The sequence below is a fragment of the Miscanthus floridulus genome, chromosome 2 (genome assembly GCF_019320115.1).
Source record: "Miscanthus floridulus cultivar M001 chromosome 2, ASM1932011v1, whole genome shotgun sequence".
Classification (NCBI taxonomy): domain Eukaryota; kingdom Viridiplantae; phylum Streptophyta; class Magnoliopsida; order Poales; family Poaceae; genus Miscanthus; species Miscanthus floridulus.
Window position 1 is genome coordinate 50,737,705 of NC_089581.1, and position 21,912 is coordinate 50,759,616.

The 21,912-nt window shown below is 51.0% G+C and overlaps 1 protein-coding gene across 1 annotated transcript; it reads right to left on the reverse strand.

Moving 5' to 3' along the window:
- Positions 1–809: 809 nt before the first annotated feature.
- Positions 810–3,469, reverse strand: LOC136538759 (uncharacterized). Its single transcript, XM_066530717.1, has 3 exons — positions 2,426–3,469; positions 1,130–1,678; positions 810–1,047 (listed from the first exon to the last, which is right to left on the reverse strand). Exons 1-3 carry the CDS (start codon positions 3,314–3,316, stop codon positions 937–939), a joined length of 1,551 nt encoding a protein of 516 aa, XP_066386814.1. The 5' UTR covers positions 3,317–3,469; the 3' UTR covers positions 810–936.
- Positions 3,470–21,912: the final 18,443 nt, after the last annotated feature.

The window sequence follows — 21,912 nt, forward strand, 5'->3', positions numbered from 1 at the left end:
AGCTTAAGTTTATCTAGTGGAGCTCTTTAGTGTAGCAAGTGTGAGAGCTCTTAGTGAGTAGTGACTTAGTAAATTGTGTCTAATGATCATAGTAACTAAAATTGTTGGATAGGTGACTTGCAACCTTTGTGGAGCTAGAGCAAGTTTGCTTTTCGCTATTTGTCATATTAATCAAATTGCTCTAGTTGGTTTATAGATTTTTAAATAGGCTATTCACCCCTCCTCTAGCCATATTAGGACCGTTCAGCCGGGCTGCGCGAAAGAAGAAGAGGGGAAGAGGGAGCGAGCCGCGAGTGAGGGAAAAAGGAGCTGGGTTGGCTGGTTGCTGGGGTTCCAGGCCAGATGAGAGGGGAGAAGGGGAGAGAAACAAAATTTATTTTATTTTTCTTAAACACATTTTCAAATCAAATTCAAATATAGTTTCAAATATACTTTTCAAGATGAGAACTTTTGGAAGATTTTCAAAATTGAACTTTTGCAAACTTTTGAAAACTCTTTTATTTTCCAATTCTCCTTTTTTCTTTTCTTTTCTTTTATTTCAAAGCCATTTTCAACTCATTTCCAAAAGCAATTTAAACCATTTTGAATTTTAATCAGAACCACTCAACCAATTAAATCAAATACACCGGTATGTATGCACCTCCATGTTTCTACTCCTTATGATGAATTTTAATTTAATGAAAAATTATTATTTCCCTATGTTTTCATGAGCACAAAAAATCCAAATTAAATAATTTTAGCTCTATTCCCAAAAATTCAAATTTTAGGATGTTACAGTAACTACCGATTATAACAAGCAGTTGGCTACTGTCAAGCGTTTGAGGCAGAAAAAGAGCCCCAATGGTACTTGACTCAAAGAATGTAGGGCGGTAAGCCGGTAACTACATCTTCCAGGTATCATCTGGACAGAAAATATCCATCTCTGTTTCCCATCCGTCATAAGGAATCAGAAGCGGAGCCAAAAGTCCCACGTCCACATTGCCGAACAAACATAAACAGAGTACCATCAATAGATACTTTAAGTGCACTGCACAACCTTCTTGGTGCCTATATAAGCAGAATGGTAACTTAGCACTTGTAAATAATTAAGAGAGGCAATGAGGTACTGTTAAGAAATGATAGTACAAACCAGATGCCAGCGCTTGCTTAATGGAGAAGAAGAAACATGGATCTCATCTATGTCAGGTAAAGGGGGTGACCGGAAGCAAAACACTTTTCTTTTGAGGTCATCCCTAGCACTTGATCGTGCGTAAGATCCCCTAGTTATGTTTCCATCCTTCCAGACATCCTTCAAGTAAAATAAGATTGGCTTCTTGCATAAAGACTTCTGAACATCTCTAGTGTCAAAATCAAATTCATTTCTCTGACTCATCCTATTATATGCAATGTAAGTACGCTGCGATCGTTCCAAATCACGAGGAAGAAGAACATTGGGGTATACTTCAACAACATAGCCCAACGAGATAGCAAATGTAAGCTTTTGGCTATGATCATAACAAATTGAACGCTGCAGGAAGCTCATGGGTTCCATTTTCATAGCCTTCGTAAACAGCTCCAGACTCTCAAGAGAGTTCAATCCAGGGTATATGGGGTCCACAAGCTCCACATGGTGGATACTGATGAAAGGAACAATTGGATGAGATGCCAATAACCCATGAGCATTGCCTCTGATATCCCACTGATATATGACAAGAAAAATGACATTAGTAGGTTAGTAGGATGGATGGGTTTTATCAGCATATATACTCAGGCTAACGAAGCTGAAAATCAATCTAATCTAATTTTTTATTACGATAGCAGAAACAAAAAAAAGTAATAAGCTATTATCATTCTCAAGCACATACACATCTAATGCCGATTTTCAGAGTGGCACTGAGAGAGAGAGACAATACTGTAGAATAACCAAGCAAATCCTGGCAAAAGTGTCCAGGGAAGAAAAGCGTCCGAACAAAAGCAACCTTCGAGTCCTACCAAACTTTCCTTTCACTGTCATAACCACTCTGGCAATGACCTACTTTTGTTGAAACACAATCAATCAATGATAAAATTGACCAGCTCAGATGGGGCAACAGTGGAAAGCATTACCTTCCTTTCTGCCCTAATGAAATAAGTATGACTGATGATATATGGTAAAGTTCGAAACATCAACAGAGGCATCCAGACCAACCTCTACATTGGGGAATGATTCATGAAGACTGCAAACAATTTTTGGGGGTGTTTACACATAGAATGTGTAACTACTCGCGATTGGAAAAGAGGGATCAATCCACGAACAAATTTCATTTGTGGCTGTGGCTGAGAGCTAGTTTATGAGGAAGTCCCACATTGCTAGTTAAAGCAATACTAAATGGATCAGTCGATCAGAGTTGTAGGCACCAGCTTTACAATTCAATCCCGGCAAAATGTTGAAGGGTAAGCTAGATACCTGGTGGAATCCGTACTCGCGGGATAGGGGCACGCCGAGCTCCGTAATGCAGGCATGGAGGCGATCGTCGCTTCCATACAGCTTGGGGTACCTCTCGATGCACACGTCAAGCGTCTGCGCGAGTGCAGCGGCGAGTGGGAAGCTGAGCGCGACACCGCCACCTCCGAAAGCCATGCTATGGCTGAAGTCGGTGTTGGCGGAGTGGCTCTCGGACGGCGCCCCGACGTACACCATCTCCCTCCAGTCGTACTTGCTGAGCACGGCGACGAGGTTGTCCGCGCACAGCACGGTGTCGTCATCGACAAGCACGACCCACCGCGCGCCCGCCCCTCCGCCGACGAGCCGCACGGCCTCAGCGGCGATGCGTGCGATCCGGAGCCCCGACGGGTGGCCCGTGGGGTTGGTGTACCTGAAGCGCGAGGTGTCCTCGGACACCCGGATCGGCGGGAGGGAGCCCTCCCAGGGGGCGCTAGGCGCCGGCGCGGCGGGCTCGCCCGCGTCGAGCCAGACGTTGCCGCGCATCGCGGCGGGGTCCCACCACAGGCGGACGTACTCGCGGCGGCGCGGCCAGAGATGCGCCGACCCGGCGATGCCGAAGACGATGTGGCCGAGCGAGAGAGGCGAGGCCGCGCCGGGGCCCGCGGACGCGGCCGCGGCCACGGCGCGCGCATCCGACAGCGCCGAGTGCTCAGATGCGGCGGGGGGCGCCCCCTGGGACGGGGAGAGCACGAGGAGGAGCCAGAGTCCGGTGGCGAGTAGCAGCGAGAGCAGCGCCAGCACGGCCGCGGCAAGCGGGCACTGCCGCGGCGGGACGAGCGCGAGCGGGAGGAGCGGCGGCTGCTGCGGCGGCGGATGCGGAGGTGAGGAAGCGGCGTAGTGGGGCTTGGGCATTGGACTCGGTGGTGGACGCCGCCGCCGCCGGTGGCCACGGACATTGGGAGGTTAGCGCAGGCGGGACGTGGCGATGTTTTAGGAATGGACGGTGGGGACGGGTGGCGGCCTCTCCTTACAGTTGTTAACACCACGCCATTCCATTTCAAATCTCACTTGCCTTTTTTTTTTACTTACAAAACCAATTACTCCACCACCCCCCCCCCCCCCCCCCCCCCACACACCCCACACACACACACACCACCCCCACCCCCAACACCACACACACAAATTTATAAATTTACAATTAATTAATTTTGAATCTCTTCTCCTGATCGTGTCTTTAAATATTCATTCGGATGGTTTGAATTTTTGAATTCCAGATCACAGTGTCAAGTAAGTAGTACTATGTAATCTAGAGACCATTAAGATTTAAGCTTGCACGTGGAGGATGGTGACAGGATTGCTCACCGCTGATGATACGCACAGCTTTCTATTTAGCTTTTTATAAGAGACAGGGAATAAATGAATAATATAGGTTTCTGACTTGTATTGTAGGTGAATGGTACTCCAAGCTTCATCGCGAAAGAATATCTTGTTGTAGTGGGCTTCAAGCAAGTGCTGCAAGGCAATGCCATGTGTCTAGATATCGTCTTCGCAAATAATTCTTTTTATGGGGCCTGTTAGAATATGTTCTCTCCTCTCATCAATCAATGTTGAGATGTTTCTGTAAAAGTTTGGTTACCGTGATGCGAGATACAGCTAGGAGAGATCACAAGTGTGGTTCAGTAGTTGGCTTGAATTAACTGGATGTAGTTGGGATGTGTGAGCTGAAAGTTGCATCTCAAGCAACGCATGCTGCAGCATCTAGATCAGTCTGCGGTTTGTCAGGAAAATAATTACTGTGCTGTATGGTGTACGCTAAGCCTGATTGTTTGCTAGCGTAAACTGTGAAGCCGATGAGCGAGCGTGTCCATCTGTATATAGGAATACTGCCTCTAAAAGCAGGCTTGCGGATCGGGCCACGTCACCCGCAAACCCTCTAGCCGTCAGATCCAGCCAAGACGCCATATGGACCGTTTGATCTGGGTTGCAGTGGGTCTCACACCCGTTAAGCCGTCAACCCGAGCGGTCGCGAACCCGCTCGTGGACGTCTTCTCGGTCTGTCCGTGGCGCGTTTCTCTCCAGTCCTCCCACCGCAGTCCGCCTCCTCCGCACCTCCATCCTCCCGGCACGGGCGCCGGCCAGCGGCCCCAGCGCGGGCGGGGTGCGGGCACCGTCAACCCTGGCTGTCCCGCTAAGCCGTCAACTCAGACACGTGCCACCGGCCATGCGCACGGCCCGTCTGGCGTGCGTCCGTGCGACCCTCGCACCAACGAGATTTTCCCCTTCTTCCCCACGGGAGCAGAGAAGAGCACGCGCTCGGCACTGCCGATTTCCGCCAGGGGAAGAGCGGCTGGTGGCGATGGAGCCTGGCTAGGGCCCTCGCGCACCCGCGCGACCACGGGCTCCGCCGGCTGTGCCCGCGCAGTTTGGCGGCGGTGGTAGCCGGTGAGGAGGAGACCGCTCGCGGGCGACCCCCGCACCTCGATCCTCCCAGCGCCGGTGGAGGCCCCAGCGGCCCTGGCGCGGCGGCCCTGGCCACTCTAGTCCAGGCCATCCCGGCGCGCAGCGGCGGCCGTGGGACAAGACAAGGGCCGCGCCTCCGCCGCTCGGGCGCGGCCGCGGTACTGGAGGAGAGCGGCGCGAAGACGTCGGCCGCAGCCGTGGCGCTGGAGGAGATGCCACCGAGTTCTCACCTGCGTTCACCGCCTCCTCGACGAACTGGCGCCGGTCGCCCCTCGCCTCACCGATGCTACTGGCGTCTCCTCCCCTCCAGCGCCTGTCTCCGGCTGCTACAACCTTCTTGCTACATGCAGGCAAGGAACGACGGCACACTGCGAGGTACATCCCCTGCTACCCACCTTGTCTATTCAAAGCACATGTGCATAGCAGTGTTTGATGCTTTGTCTCTATGAGATGATTGTCCAGTTTGAACCTAAAAATTATGTGCACACAGATGGCTTTGCAGAAGAACGAGTTTTGTTTGTGTATTTGACATATTCAATTATTTGAATTCAGCGTTCTTTCTTAGCAGAAGACCAATGGCAAATAAACATGTCTCAAGCAAATGTGCTTGGTTTATGATGGGTGAGAAATTGCACACAAACAACTTTTTTGACTGAATGTTTCTCAGAGTTATTTCTGTTTTGCTTTCCATAAACCAAATTCCTAATACCTTCGCAAAAAATCCTAATAAAAGGAAATATTCATATGCTGACACTGTCTTTTCCATAAACCAATCATGTACGTTGTTGGCGCCTTTCCAATTCTCTTGGGAAAGCTGAGCGTATGAAGTCCAGGAGGCCACGAGTATCCAAATACGTTTAGAACATCGACATTTAGCTACAAGGTGATGAGCTGTCTCAGGCTCACTTCGGCAGAGGGCACAAACCTAGCTATGAGGCTGTGGGGGTATTAATCCCTATACCCTTACGGCTAGGCCTGGGCCGGCTCGGATCAGGGGGTCCGGCCCACTAGAAGACGACGCGCGGCCCGGGTAGTTTGTTCGGAATCTCGCGCAAGGAGTCAAGGCGGATTTGAAGATCAAGTAAGATCCTGGTCAGTTAGAATAGAAATCCTTATCCGACCACTTATGGCAATTGTAACTGGCTAGGATTAGTTTCCGGATCTGTAACCCTGCCCCCTGGACTATATAAGGCGGGCAGGGGACCCCTCTAAAAACATCTCTCATTGACATACAGCAATACAATCAGACGCAGGACGTAGGTATTACGCCTTTACGGCGGCCGAACCTGGATAAAACTTTGTGTCTGTCTTGCGTTACCATCTTGTTTGTTGCTTGCGCATCTGTCTGCCGATAATCTACTACCTTGGGCATACCCCTAGGTAGACTGCCAACCATATTTCGTCGACAGTGGCGCGCCAGGTAGGGGGTGTGCGTACTGCTCTCCAAGCAAACAAGATGGTCATCATCTCCGGCTCCATGGCTATGCCGAACGGTTTTACGTTCACCGTTGGCCAGATCACCTGGACCACTGGCTCCGACGACTTCATCGCCATGACCACGGAGGAGGCGCGGATTCAATCTGCGTCGACCACTGCTTCACCTGCATCAGCTACGGCTTCGACCACGGTGGATCTGGCTCCGACCACGGTGGATCTGGCTCTGACCACGGTGGATCTGGCTCCGATCACGGTGGATCTGACTCCGACCACGCCCGCATCGTCTTCAGCCACGCCGACAACCCGTCGTCCGCTTCCTCGCTACAAAGGGAAGCAGATCAACAACACTGACCTGCTCGACTCCATCGATCGGGTCGGCACCAAACTTGCTGAAACCCTAGCTCTGGTAAGTTCAATTCAAAGTCAACCTAATGAGCAGGTAACCGCAACCCACAATAGATCTACCTCACCAGCTCGGGCCAGTCGTCCTGCATGACTCGGTATAGATCACGTGGTCACATCTACTCCTGAAGGGCGCTCCGCTCGTCACTGGCCAGCCTCCGCGACGGGTCTCCGGCTCTTCGAGTACGAAGCCTCGACAGAGAACTACCAGGCCCAGCCCTACGGCCTACGAAATACTACCTCCAACTATGCGTACAATATACATCGACCTCGGTCGAAGCCACGCAACTTCGTCAACATGGTCCGGATTGAGGATTATCAAGAAGGATCCGTCCACACAGTCCAAGAGGGTGGCTCCAGCTCCTCGTCTGGCATCGCATCTAATGCCTCTGTCCACACCGAACTCCAGCATCATGACGATGAAGGCGTTGAATATGATCTGGATATCCCAGACCATGCCCCGGGGTTCCCACAATTCCCGTCTTTCCCACCAAGGCGAGGGGATTTGATCAATGTTATTAGTAATGATGAACCACCAGCAGTCGACGAAACGGAACAAGAAAGGCTTGCACGCGAAGCACGCAATATTGACCGGTTTAATCGTCGACAAATCGAAGCCAAAGCAGAAGAGGAGGCACGACGCATAAGGGTCTAGCCACGCGACCTCAACAATGCCTTCGACAGGGTGGGGGACAAACAAGTCTTCAGGACTCCAAGCACCAACGTAGCCGTTGCTATGGCGACAATGCAACGGCTACCCAATACCCTGGAAACCCAGGCAGTTCGCGATGATATACAAGCTTACCTGACGGTTGCTATGGCCCAGATCGCAGAGATCGTAAATCAAGCCCGGGCTCCATCCGTCTCAGTCAAATCAAGCCACAGCCGCCAGTACTCAAGTCGCTCACAGCCACCCAACCAACGTGGCTCGCGCAACAACAACCCAACAGACAACTGTCAAGGAGGAAACGGTGGCCATGATGGTGGTTGGGATGACAACCGCCGTTGGGAGGACAACCGCCGCGACGTTCGGGACGACAACCGCCGAGACAACCACGATAATCGCCACGATAACCACGGTCGCATGGTTAATCAGGATGGCAACCGAGATCGCCGTGATGGCAATAACGATCTCCACCATTACCTCGGAGGACGTGATCTGCGCGATCACATCAACCAAAGAGCCAATGATCGTGCATCCCATGAAAGCTATCGCCGTATGGAATATGATACTACCCACGGCCCACCGGGTTTGAAGCAGTTTACTCTGCACCTTCGCTAAGTCATATGGCCCAAGAACTTTAAGCTCGAAAAACTTCAGAAGTACGACGGCAAGGAGAACCTCGAATTATGGGTCATGCTCTATGAAACTACGTGCAGATCAGCCATGGCTGATGAGCACGTCATGTCTAACTACTTCACAGTCGTTGTTGGCCATGTAGGTCACCAATGGCTGGTCAGCTTGCCGGCAAACTACTTTGATTCTTGGCAAGAGCTCAAGCAAGCCTTCATCGACAACTTCATTGCTACTTGCGAGCAACCCGGCAACAAATATGATCTGCAGCGGATTTGAGATCGGAAAGATAAGCCACTGCGCGAGTACGTCCGGTGTTTCTCGAAGATGCGCATCAAGGTCTCGTCAATCTCCGACAATGAGGCAATCGAGGCTTTCATCACTGGCCTCTGCTTCCACGATGCCCTAAGGGACAAGCTCCTCCACAAGAGACCTGAATCAGTCACAGCGCTTCTGGCCACTGCTAAGAAATATGCGGACCCCGACGACACCAAAAAGATAATTATCGAAGAAGCAGCAAGGGTTCCACACTCCGACCACCCCCCACACCGCGACGACTACCGCGGCAACCGTGGTCGGAACAACAATTTTGACCGCCGCAACCAGCGCAACGACTCCCACGACCACCGCGACCAACGTAATCAGCGGCATAACCACCGTGATGATTACAGGGGCAAGCGTGCTCGGGAAGATGACGACGAGGTCAACACCGTTAAAAAAGGTGGCGGACATCATAACTACGAAGAAGACTACGCCAAAGCATTGAAAGGGCCCTACTAGCTCCATCCTAAGTCAAACCATACCATGGAGAATTGCCGCGTTCTCAAGTCTATCTACATGCGTCAACAGGCTTCGGATACATCCGACAAGCCTAACGACATAGGGGAACAACACAACAAGGACAACGATGATGAAGACACAGATCCCCGTCACAAGTACGTCAAGCCAACCGATCACGTGCACACCATCATTGGAGGCAAAGTGTCCATTGAGACCAAACGAGAATGCAAGTTGCTCGCCCGCGCTTGCTTGAACGTGGCCAACACCGACAACCTCATCACTGATCCGCGGCTCCCTCCTTGGTCTCACCGTGAGATCTCCTTCAGCAGAAAGGACCAATGGGCCGTAATACCTAAACCAGGACATTTTCCCCTAGTCCTCGATCCTTGTATCAACAAGGTTCAGTTCGACAGAGTGCTGATTGACGACGGTAGCTCCATCGATATACTATTCAAGAACAGTCTGCAGGCCCTAAAGATAACCTAGGCGGATCTCAAGCCATACGAGGCACAGTTTTGGGGTGTTCTCCCCGGACAGAGCTCTACACCTCTCGGGCAGATCACGCTACCTATGCAGTTTGGGACCCCAGACCACTTCCACACCAACTACGTTAACTTCGTGGTCGCTGACTTCGACGGCACCTACCATGCTATCCTTGGTCGACCATCGCTCACCAAGTTCATGGCCATACCTCATTACAGGTATTTGGTGCTCAAGATGCCTACCGAGAAAGGAGTTCTAACTCTCAAGGGCAACGTATACGCAGCTTATACTTGTGGGGACGACAGCTTCAAAATAACAGAGGCTCACGACCTCTCTATTCGCATGGCTGAGACCATGCTCGATGCCAAGAAGACCCCAGCCGACCACTTGGAGATCCCAGAGCTCAAGGCTCCACACAAGAACATCAAGTCCAAGGAGCACAAGGTGATCCAGCTGGTCGACGGTGATCCCAGCAAAACGGCCCTTATCGGGGCCAACCTGGATCCAAAATAGGAAGACGTGCTCGTTAGGTCCTTGAGGAGCAACGTGGATGTGTTCGCATGGAAACCTGCTGACATGCCCGGTGTACCTCGGAATTTGATCGAGCACTCCTTGAATGTCAATGGCAAGGCCAAACCTATCAAGCAGAAGCTACGACGGTTCGCTCGCGACAAGAAGGAGGTGATTAGGGTAGAAGTTACATGGCTTTTAGTAGCCGGATTTATCAAAGAAGTGTATCATCCGGAGTGGTTAGCCAACCCGGTTCTTGTACGCAAAAAGAATAATGAATGAAGAATGTGCGTTGATTACACTGATCTCAACAAACACTGCCCTAAAGACCCCTTTGGCTTACCTCGCATAGACGAGGTCGTAGATTCAACCGCTGGTTGCGAGCTGCTTTCCTTTCTCAATTGCTACTCTGGTTATCACCAGATCGCTCTCAAAAAGGACGACCAGATCAAGACATCTTTTATCACGCCTTTCGGTGCCTACTGCTACACGACCATGTCGTTCGGACTCAAGAACGTCGGGGCTACCTATCAACACGCCATACAGGCCTGCCTCAAAGACGAGATAAAAGATGACCTCGTCGAGGCTTATGTTGAAGATGTAGTTGTCAAGACCAAGGAAGCACATACCCTTGTTGATGACCTGGAACGCACCTTTGCAGCCCTTAATACATTCCAATGGAAGTTAAACCCAAAGAAGTGCATCTTTGGTGTTCCTTCTGGTATACTGCTTGGCAACGTCGTTAGTCACGACGGCATATGCCCTAACCCGGAGAAAGTCAAAGCTGTCTTAGACATGAAGCCATCCAAAAAGGTGAAGGATGTCCAGAAGCTTACCGGATGCATGGCTGCTCTCAGTCGTTTCATATCAAGATTAGGAGAGAAAGGACTACCGTTTTTCAAACTGCTCAAAGCATCTGAGAGTTTTGAGTGGTCAGAGGAAGCAGACGCTGTCTTTACACAGCTGAAACAATACCTTACATCACCTCCGGTCCTCACTGCTCTCAGAGAAGATGAAACTCTCCTACTTTACATTGCAGCAACTAATCGGGTGGTCTCCACTGCCATGGTGGTCGAGCGCGATGAGCCTGGTCACGCCTACAAGGTACAACGACCAATCTATTTCATCAGCGAAGTACTCAATGAATCCAAGACCAGGTACCCATAGATTCAGAAACTGATCTACGCCATAGTGATAACATCCCGAAAGTTGAAACATTACTTCGACGGATATCGTGTGGTGGTCATGACTGAGTACCCTCTGGGAGACATCATTCGCAACAAGGATACAATCGGGCGCATCCTCGATGTGCCAACCTATCTGACGTTTATATTCTGTTTTGTATGACCAACCAAGCGAAGATTTAACATTTTGGCGGCGCCCGTGCTTTCCAAAATAGGCTCTTGTATATGACTTTAGTGGATCTAAATTCATAGTTGACACATGCATGTGCAGGCCCTATTATTTTGTTGCATGCTGTCCGTAGTTGAGTGCAGTATTATCCTCCAGACTACGGTTAACTGTTGCTTTTCTTTGGATTTCAGCAAATAGCAAAAAAAAAGACCTACTACTATCTTAGGTTGCCTCTACAGCTTAAATGACAACTCCATTACGCTTTCTTACATTTCTTCTTAAGGTTGATGCTGAGACAGATTGTGGTCTATGTACAGGCAACACTGCACATACTAAACCCAGTAAGAAACTTTCTCATGAAGACATTGATTTTTATTGATCAAATATAAGGGTTAAGATCTAATGATGTTGAAAAACCAACTGTGAGATTTGTATCCTTACATATAAAATTTGATCAATTAACATCTAAAGCTCTTGAACCCTGACAAGATCGACACTGGCTACAACTGAATTAGCTCACGCACATGACCTGATTGCCCAAATTGAGGTCCAAGAAATACTGCTATTGGACAAAAGCATTTATCAGAAAACAACAGAACATGACATTATGAGGCAATATCTATTGTGAACAAAAGTACCCATATGTATCTCGTTTTATTACTACCAGTCTTATCACTGTGATCTCGACACTAAGCATGCCCTTTTCTTTTCTTTTTTAATTTTAAATCAATCCTGTTATATTAGGTATTTCCCCTGAGGAGTTACTAATTCTTTTCCAGGTTCGTGTTTCCAATTCAGTATGCCTCGATTAAGTGACAGAACCAGCAACAGTTTACATTGTGAAAAGAGTCCTAGATGAACTATTTTTTGCATAACCCCATATTATTCTTTAGAACAGCTAACATCTTGCACCGCTTGAAATGTATTCTGTTCACCCACTCACTTAAAGTTAAATAAAAGACTAAATCATCAGACCAAACAACATCTAATCTATTCAAGATATATCATATTTCATTGTTGCACAAAAACAGAAACAGAAATGTTGTAGGCGATGCATATATTAAAAGACAAGAAAAAAACCCTTGGTACTCCTTTTCAATACTTTTTGCATAGTTCTGTATGAAAAAAGATTCCTTGTTAAATGAAGATTCCAGCAAAATACATCTCATTTAAGTGGCACACATCACTTTGTTCTTCTGCTTCACATTGCAGAACCTCAGAGATCAATGCATTGAACAAAAGTTTTCTCGAATTGATCATCTAAAAAGCAAGGTAAAAATTGGGCTACGGACAGTTGTTTTCCTCGGTAAAATTTCACCCGAGAGATGAAACCCATGCAAAATCACGACCGTCAGCTCGAAGATGGTGCAGGAATATGTATCTTGCTCAGTCTTATTATCACTCATCAGGCCCAGCGATTTATGATTTCATATCACGATTTTCATTTTACTTTCCATTATCATAATTTTCGTTTCATATCATCACTCATCAATGCATAATTATCCTTTCATCTGGGCATGATCCCAAAAGATACAAAAAGCAAGTTCTTAAGCTACCCGGACCTGTACATAAAAAAGGGCAAGAATTGGACTCAAAGATCATGCTATAATTTTCTTTTTTTACGTAATTTCATAGTTTTGAACATAGGAGTCAACAAGATCATTGTCACACTGCCTTCAACATCCATTATGCTGTATGTTTGCACACATTTGGTGTACTCATCATGATTTACACACTTATAACTAGTATATCCTTCATTTTTATGCTTAGTCAAATTATAGACTCGAATATTTGTTTTTCCAGCAAAAAATAGATCCATAACTTGTTCAGTCTGAAAAATATGACAAAAACTATAACTCTATAAGGTCCCTAAATCTTCACAAGATACACAAATTTTAGTCCCTCAATCAAAGAATAATTTCCCTTTATATCTTCAAAAGACACAAATGCTGCACTTCTACCAAGAGGCAATAGGCAAAAGAAAATCTTGGTTTACGATTGCCAGTTTTTAATCGATATAATGCAACTTGGATTACTATGACCTATAAATTTACCCTTATAAAGTAACATTGCTGGGATACATAAAGAAGGTATACTAACCCAACAAAACGTGATTCAACCACTGGCACACTCCAAGCTGGCGCGCGGCTTTGCCGCGCCGGTTTTTCTAGTGTGACCGAAAAAGGTTCGGGGCTTTGGTTTGGAAGCCGCAAACAATCGTCCTGTTCGCTTGGCTAAGCCATACTTTTTCAGTCAATGAACAGTATTTTTCTTGCGCAACAAATCAATCAACGGTACTTTTAGCCATGCCAACAATTGCCCCGTTCGGCTGGTAGAATTTTGGCTGAAACTGGCTGAAAAACACTATTCTGGCTACATTGTTGTGAGAGGAAAACACTGTTGCGGCTGAAAAAAGAAGCCGAACAAGTCGGATATGGGGTAAGCCGAACGGGGCCGTTTTTCAGCCATGTTGCCCCGTTCGCTGGGTTGATAAGCCATGGCTAAAAGTACTGTTGACTGATATATTGTGAGAGAAAAATATTGTTTGTTGGCTGAAAAAGTACGGCTTATAAGCTAAGCGAACGGGGCTACAGCTTATCAGCCAAGCCAAAAGGGGAATCTTTTGCTCAAAAAGATTGTGGAAATTCTGGTGCTCCATCGTTGTCCTCGATTCCTTATTCCGTTATTCGTATTGAGATTGAACAGCATCGGTCCAATTCTTCCTCTTCCCCAGTGTATTTTTTGTGGATTTCCTATCTTTTGTTTGGGGTCCCTGGCATCCATATCTTGATAAAAGCTCTGTCACTATACTGGTATACCACATACTCCCTCCAGAGTACACTTCTGCAATTCCAAAAAAGTCCCAAAATAAACGATCTCTGGCAGCCGAAGAGAAAGTACGGACTATGGACTTCAGAAGCCACGTCACCTGATTGATTGAGGAAATAAAAAAAACAAAAATACTATACAACACCATGTGTTTTAGAAAAAAAAAACACATGAATTTTTTTTATCTCTCTCCCTCGCTCTTTCTCACCGGTGACAATGCGTGCGCTGTAGGGCTCCTGTGCAGTGCGCGGTCTGCCCTCTGCGCCTACTGCAGGTGCCCCAGGCACGGGGAGGAGGCCGAAGGCGGTGGAAGCGATGACATCGCCTTTCGTTACGGCGCGGCCTACCAGTGGCTGCTCGACCTCGGAGCGAGCGGTGGAGGCGGACCTGCTCCTCCCCTGCACCGACGAGCTCCTCGCCGTCGCCGACGTCCTCCTCGCCGTTAGCCCCGACTAGGCCACCTTCATTCTCCCACGCGAACCGCCGCCTCACGCTCTTCCTTCGGCTCCGCAACCCATACCCGGGCAAGCTCCAGCGATTCCCACGCCCACCGGCGAGCTCGCCCCGGCACCCGCGCCGTCCATGGCAGTGGCGGTTGCAGATCTGTGATTTATTCTTCCATAGAAAAAAAAAATCGTGATCTGTGATCTGTAATCTGTGGAGGCTGGAGGCTAGATGCTAAAGGTAGAAGAAAGATGAAAATTGTTAGATCTTAATCCTATTATGCAAAAAAAATCATATATTAAAACTATATAAAACACGTAGTTGCGTAGTAGACAGACTCAAACCTAAAAAAAAAACGAAGGAGGCTGCTGTCCACCTGAAGCTCCAGAAGCCACTAGGACCTCGCCGCGTCACTCAGGGCTTTGCGGAAGCCGTTTTTTTTTCACTGCGCCACTTTCCCATGCTCAGCTTTTCATAGAGGCAGAAATGTCATTTTACCGGTATATTGGTTTCTGAACGAACAACACAACACTAGGGAGAAGTAGCTTGGAGGCAGAGTCCGTACATGTGCATAGTCTGACAAGGCACTTGTGAAGGTAACAGAATAAACAAAAAAAAAAAGAAACAGATCACTGGAGCGCTTCCTGTCCACCCATTCGAACTAGTCATCGAGTTGTCATTAAGAAAAATAAGAAAATGGACACCGAGCCTATCACTTTTGGTCTGTTCGCTGATTAGTTTTTGGGCTGATAAGTTCGACTGGTACTGGTTTATTGTGAGAAGAAAACACTGTTGGCTAGCTGATAAGTCCTAACTGAAACCAACAAACGAACAGACTGTTTGTCTAGATGGTTCTGAACTCTGCGAACTTGCACTTGTTGCCCTACGGTTTCATAGGGGCATTGTCGTCATTTTACCTACAATTACATCTATGGCATTGCCTAAAACTAAACGTATAAAGTCAGTTTGTGTTTCTTTTCATTTTCTTTTGCAAAGAGAAGAAAAATATGGACAAAAAGCTTAGCCCTTGGTTATAGCTCTCCAAGACTACCTACAGTTAAATCTTAGGTTTTCACATATAGGGTCCACACTTAACATAAACCCATCCTAAATTGCTTTCTTTTTATTTGTGAATTGCACAAGTACAGACACAAATGATCAACACATACGCATACTCACCCCTATAAACACACGTACACAAACCCTACCCGTATGAGCACCTCCGAAAAACTGTGCCGGCACATCTCGAGATTGACGAAGTCACCACAGGCGTCTCGCTGTCAACGGGAACGTCGCCTACCACTAAAAGCATAATGCCATTAAATCCTTGAATAAATCCAGAAAAATATGAGTACCTGTGCCAAGTTGAGAACGAGGACTTGAATCCGGATGGGTAGTTTTTACCACAAGTGTCGGTGTTTTGGACCGGCGAGCCCTCAACCAACTAGTGAATTTGTACTGCGTGCCCCTAATCCTGGATGGTGATGCAAAGAGACACAAGGTTTATACTGGTTCAGGCAATAGGTGCCCTACGTCCAGTCTGAGAGATCGATCTTGTATTTCTTGCACCGAGGTGCTTGTAGTAGGGGTTTACAAGCAAGGCGAGAGAGAAAACTAGCCCCAGGTCTCTGCGTGGAATGGCGTGGGTTGCTTGAGATGTTGATCTCTCGCAGTGAGGAAGTGAATGTGTGTGTGCGTGTTCGTCTATCTCGTATGTCCTCGTTTGTCTATGCGTGTATGCTTGTCTAGAAACGGTCCCGGTCTCTCCCTTTTATAGTTGAAGGGGGGACAGGGGTGATACATGGGGTTGCTATGTAGCGTCGTGCGAACAGAGGCGGTATGTCCAAGCCCTGTAGCTTGTCGCTGTGGCGGCATGGTCAGCGAAGTGGTCTTGTCCTTGATGCACTGGAGCGACGCGCCGGTCATGTCCGATCCTGTGCGACGTGGGGGCTCCAGTGATAGCCTGATGTAGGGCATGGCGGACGTCGTGCCGGTCGCTGTGTGTTGACAGTGTAAAGAGCCGAGGCTCAGTTGGTGCCGAGGTCGAGCTATCGTGGGGGCTCGGCGGGCGTGAATCCCGAGGCTGCCAAGACCTTGAAGTGGATTGCCAAGGCTCGGAGGGAGCAGCTGGTCCTATACACTGATTTCGAGGCTACAGGTACCCGGACTTGACTCCCCACGCCATGCTGTCCTCGGAGCAGGGGTTAGGTAGCATAGTGTAGTACGGGCGTTAGTCGTGGGCACAGTGCCGAGCACAGCGATCGGTAACCCCTGCCATGTCCTATCCCGAACGGCATGGTGTTGATGCAACTCCCATCTCGTTGGTCACTCCATTGTGTCGAGCCATTGTCCGGCTGACATCGCAGGAGTGGTTGGTCACGTTAGTTGGACATGACGTTCTGTCAGGAAAATCGGTCAAGGCAGAGGCGACGGGGCTGTCGCCGAGCTGGCCTCGAGCGAGGCGGAGAATCGGTTCCCCGTCCAAGGCCTTACGTGCGAGGCCTCGAGCGAGATGGAGAATCGGTACCCCGTCCGAGGCCTTTTGTGCGAGGCCTTGAGCGAGGCGGAGAATCGGTTACTCGTCCGAGGCCTTACGTTCGAGGCCTCGAGCGAGGCGGAGAATCGGTACCCCATCCGAGGCCTTTCGTGCGAGGCCTCGAGCGAGGCGGAGAATTGGTTACTCATCCATGACCTTACGTGCGAGGCCTCGAGTGAGGTGGAGGATCAGTTGCCTCGGACAAGGTGGGGGTTAGCCAGTAGTTGTCTCTTGGCTTTGATTTTGACAGGGTCTAAGCGATTTTTTCGATTTTTGCTTAGGGGACCCCTTTTTATGGTACCCGACAGTAGCCCCCGAGCCTCAAGGAGGGTGTGAGCACTCTCCATGAGGTTTTGACGAGACTTAGTTCATGGCAGCTCCTGGTGGGATGGTGTTTCGTACTCGAGGCCTCGGTGGGTGCGCACAAGCGCACCCGCCAGGTGTAGCCCCCGAGGTCCTAGAGGAGTGGATTTATTCCTCTAGGAACTTTTCTCATGTTGTGCGAGGGGTTTTATTGCGTTTGCCGAGCTCATGATGGCAAGTTTGGGTCGCTGGGTCTCGGCTTGGTTGCAGGAAGAGCCCTCGAGCCTCTGTGCGGAGCAAGAGGACAATCAGGAGTTTCCCTGTCTTTTTTTCTGCGGCCCTCACGCATCCTTTTCGTTCGAAAGAAGGGGTGGAGTATGCTAGGCTACCCTCGATGGGCGCGAGCAGTGACACCTCTGGTGAGCTGTTATCGGATAAGTCCAAGTGGAGGCCCATGCCCCATTCGATAGGGGTCGGCTGGTGGTCCAGAGACGCACTCCAAAAGTACCAGAGGGCTTCTCTAGTGGGTCCTAGGGCCGTTCGATTGGCCTCGGGGGCTTGATGCCTCCCTACGGTGGGATCCCATTCAGAGACTTCCCTGTCGGTCTCAGACACGACTTAGGGCATCCCAAGAAATTGCTTGCTTGGGCCTCGGCCATGTACGGGCTCGCCCATGGTCATCCCTAACTCTGTTTGTCCTAGGGCGGCTGTCGAAACCCTTGGGGGCCCAGCCTTCGAACCTCTGGACCGTAACCGGCTCGGTGCCTTTTATCGTGTTTTGTCGAGCCCTCGGGCATGAGTTCAGGTAGCTTGTCTTCGACTCGGTTGTAGGAAGAGCCCTCGAGCCTCTACATGGTGCGAGAGGGTGATCAGGAGTTCCCCTAGCTTTTTGTGTGACCCTCGCGCATCCTTTTCATTCGAAAGGAGGGTTTGTTTTGCCGAGCCCTCGAGTGCGAGCCTAGGTCGCTGGGTCTCGGTTGGGTTGTAGGGAGAGCCCTCGAGCCTCTACACAGAGCAAGAGGACGATTAGGAGTTCCCTTGGCTTTTTTGTGTGACCCTCGTGCATCCTTTTCGTTTGGAAGGAGGGTTTGTTTGCCAAGCCCTCGAGTGCGAGCCTGGGTCGCTGGGTCTCGGTTGGGTTGTAGGGAGAGCCCCCGAGCCTCTACATAGAGCGAGAGGGCGATCAGGAGTTCCCCTGGCTTTTTTGTGCGACCCTCGTGCATCCTTTTCATTCGGAAGAAGGGTTTGTTTGCCGAGCCCTCAAGTGCAAGCCTAGGTCGCTGGGTCTCGACTTGTTTGTGGGAAGGGCCCTCAAGCCTCTGCACGGAGCGAGAGGGTGGTCAAGAGTTTCCCTGTCTTTTTGTGTGACCCTCGTGCATCCTTTTCATTCAGAAGGAGGGATGGAATATGCCAGGCTACCCTCGGTGGGCACGAGCGATGACACTTTCGGTGAGCTGTTATCGGGTAAGTCCGAGTGGAGGCCCGTGCCCCATTCGATAGGGGTTGGCTAGCGGTCTAGAGACACACTCCAAAAGTACTAGAGGGCTTCTCTAGTGGATCCCAGGGCCGTTCGATTGGCCCCTGGGGCTCGATGCCTCCTTATGGTGGGATCCTATTTGGAGACCTCCCTGCCGGTCTCGGACATGACTTAGGGCATCCCGAGCGATCGCTTGCTCAGGCCTCAGCCATGTACGGGCTTGCTCATAGTTGTCCCTGACTTTGTTGTCCTAGGGTAGCTATCAAGACCCTCGAGGTCCCAGCCTTCGAACCCCTGGACCATAACGGGCTTGGTGCCTAGTTCCTTCGTTTGAAAGGAATCAGGTGGGGGATATTCCCCTCCCATCGGCTGACAATGGTAGGTGCGCCTTTTGAGGTAGTTTCTCGGGGAGACAAAATGGTGCCTGCCATTGCTACGGTTGGATGCGATGCGGTGTCAGCGGATGGGACATAACTATGCATGCGATTAATAAGGAAAAGGTGGGCGCGTGGGCGGTTAAATCGGATCTAGATTAACTGTGCTAGATTTGAGGGAAACTTCCCCGATTTCGTCGCCCATTCGTTTTGCCCCTTCCTTCATAACTACGTGATGAGCCTTGCCCCTTTCCTCCTTACCTTGCCTGCATTCGCCCTTTTCGTCCTCAAGCCGTTGCTAAGAACAGAGAGCACCGGGGAGAAGAAGGGAGAAGGGGAGAGAGAGAGCTCGCCTTACCACAGTGGCTGCATTCTCCACAACACTCATGGCCAGTGGCGCTACTGTCATTTAGGCGGACCCTTGGGGTTCGTCCGACGTGTCCGTGGAGACGCTGTAGTCGCTTGTCGATGATGGCCTCCTCCGCCCGATTATCGACCCCAACAGACCAGAGTGGATTGCTCCGGGAGGCAAGCCAGAGCTGAGGCCATGCGATGGTTACATCATGAGCTTCATGTCCTTCCATGAGTGCGGTCTCGGCCTATCGATGGACTGGTTCATGCAGGCGCTCCTACACCACTACGGTGTGGAGCTCCACAACTTTAACCCCAACTCCATCGTGCAGGCGGCCATCTTCATCACCGTCTACGAGGGGTATCTAGGCATTGAGCCCCCACTAGGAGCTGTGGCTCCACCTCTTTTGGGCAGGGTTCACCACCAAGCCGACAGGCACGGCGGGCATGCGGAAGGCGATGAGGGTCGGCGGCTACACTCTCTAAGTGCGCCAAGACCGGCAGTACCTTTATAGCCTAGCCTAGCTCGCATAGTCTAATCGCCGCTAGTACAACAGCTAGTTCTACCTCTGCAACGACGATGGAGGACTTCCCCCCTACATCGGGCAGGTCATGGAGAGCTAGCCAGAGAAGTGGAGGTATGGCATCCCGCTGGCCAACCAACCCAAGCTGCAGCAGCTCCTAGAGGGGCTAGAGAGGCTACGCAGCCACGGCCTTACGACGGCTATGGTCATGGCGGCCTTCCACCGCCGGAGGGTGCTGCCGCTGATGGCTCGGCGGCGGCGCCTATTCAACATGTCACTAGATGAGCCGATCGAGGGCATCCGAATGTCCTCCGTCGCCCTCTCCGATGAGGAGATTCTACGTCGGGTGAGAGAGACAGTGGAAGGGTGGCTGAGGAGCGATGGTCTGACCCCATTCGCGATGCACCCATCGTGGGGGTACCTCTCTTTGGTAAGTCACGCACCGCTGTGGCCCCCGAGGCCTCCTCGCTCCTTGCGTTTTCCTATTCCCTTATTTGTGTTTGCCATCCCTGTAGGGGATGAGGGACGTGTGAGCCTCCCCACCGCCCGTTCCCAAGGACACAGAGCGGCGGGTAGTGAATCGGGCACACACCGAGGCGCAGAAGAAGCGGAAGGACGCCGAGGAGGCAAAGTGCAAGAGGAAGATCTTTGAGCGTGAGGAGCTAGAGAAACACCGCTGGCAGCAGAGGCAGGATGGTCTCTCGGTGGAGGCATCTCCATCTCCGTCACTATCGATGGACTCTTCGGGTGAAGATGATGAGAGCGAGGTGGGGCGGGGTCCCCTGGACCATCTCCCTGATGTCAGGGGGACGGCGCTCGGGGCATTGGCGAGCGGCCCGACGTTCCCAGGAGGAGGAGGGGAGGGCGCCTCGGGGCTAGCAATCACCTGCCCTGAGGCCGAGGCCGTCACGCCCGAGGCACGGGCGTTAGGGAAGCACGCCATCAGCCTAGTGGGCTCGACGGCGGAGGTGGAGCAGGCGGCGGCGGGGGCGACGCAACTACCCCTATAGAGGGTCGAGGGGGCGCTAGAGTCTAGTGAGGGCCGGCTGACACTGGTGGGCACAGAGGCCATGCCACCACTGCTACAGAGGAGGGACACAGTGCCGAAGCGGTTGTGTCCCCGTTCAAGGTGAGTGTTTTTTCGATGGAGTTGACAACATTTCCCTTTTGTTCCTTGGTCGTGTGCTGATCTTGTCAGTGTTTTGCCTTCAGCCGGAAGTGTCAGGCGGAAGTGCCCACCCTGGCGCCATGTAAGGCGCTCAAGGTGAGCACCAGCTCCACTGCCTAATGGGTGGTGGAGGCGCAAGCCACCATACAACGTGGCACAGCGTCGGCGAGGGCCGACCTGAAGGAGCCAGTCGCCCAAGGAGAGGTTGCCGAGGTGGCCCTAATGCAAGCGGGGGAGGAAGCACCTACGCCCCACGAGGCCAAGGCCCGCAAGTTAGATGGGGCCGAGGCACCCTTAGTTGTTGAGGCCACCAAGGCCAAGGCCAAGGCCCCCAAGACCTCCGAGGCCGTGGCGACGGAGGCCGGGGTGTCCAAGACCGCCGAGGCTGGGGTGGCGGAGGCTGGAGCCCCCGAGACCACCGAGGCCAAGGTGGCGGAGGCCGAAGCCCCCAGGACCACCGAGGCGGAGGTGGCGGAGGCCGTTGTGGGCGCGGTGGAGCCGGCAGCCTAGGAAGCAGAGATGGAGGTGGGTCCAACCTTAGTACCACCCCTGGTCTAAGGCCCGCCGCCATCGCAGGAGAGCACCCGGGAAGTGGAGGTCCATTCGATCTTCTCCGACGATACTTCCTGAGGGAAGGGGTGGCGGATGCCAAAGCGGCCAGTACCATGGAATAGCCAGCTCCGACCTCTGGCGAGGGAAGCTCAGCCCTTGTGCGGGTACAACCCGAGCCCCACGGGTGGGATCACCCGCGTGTCTTGTGGCTGAGCCAGGACAACCCTGAGG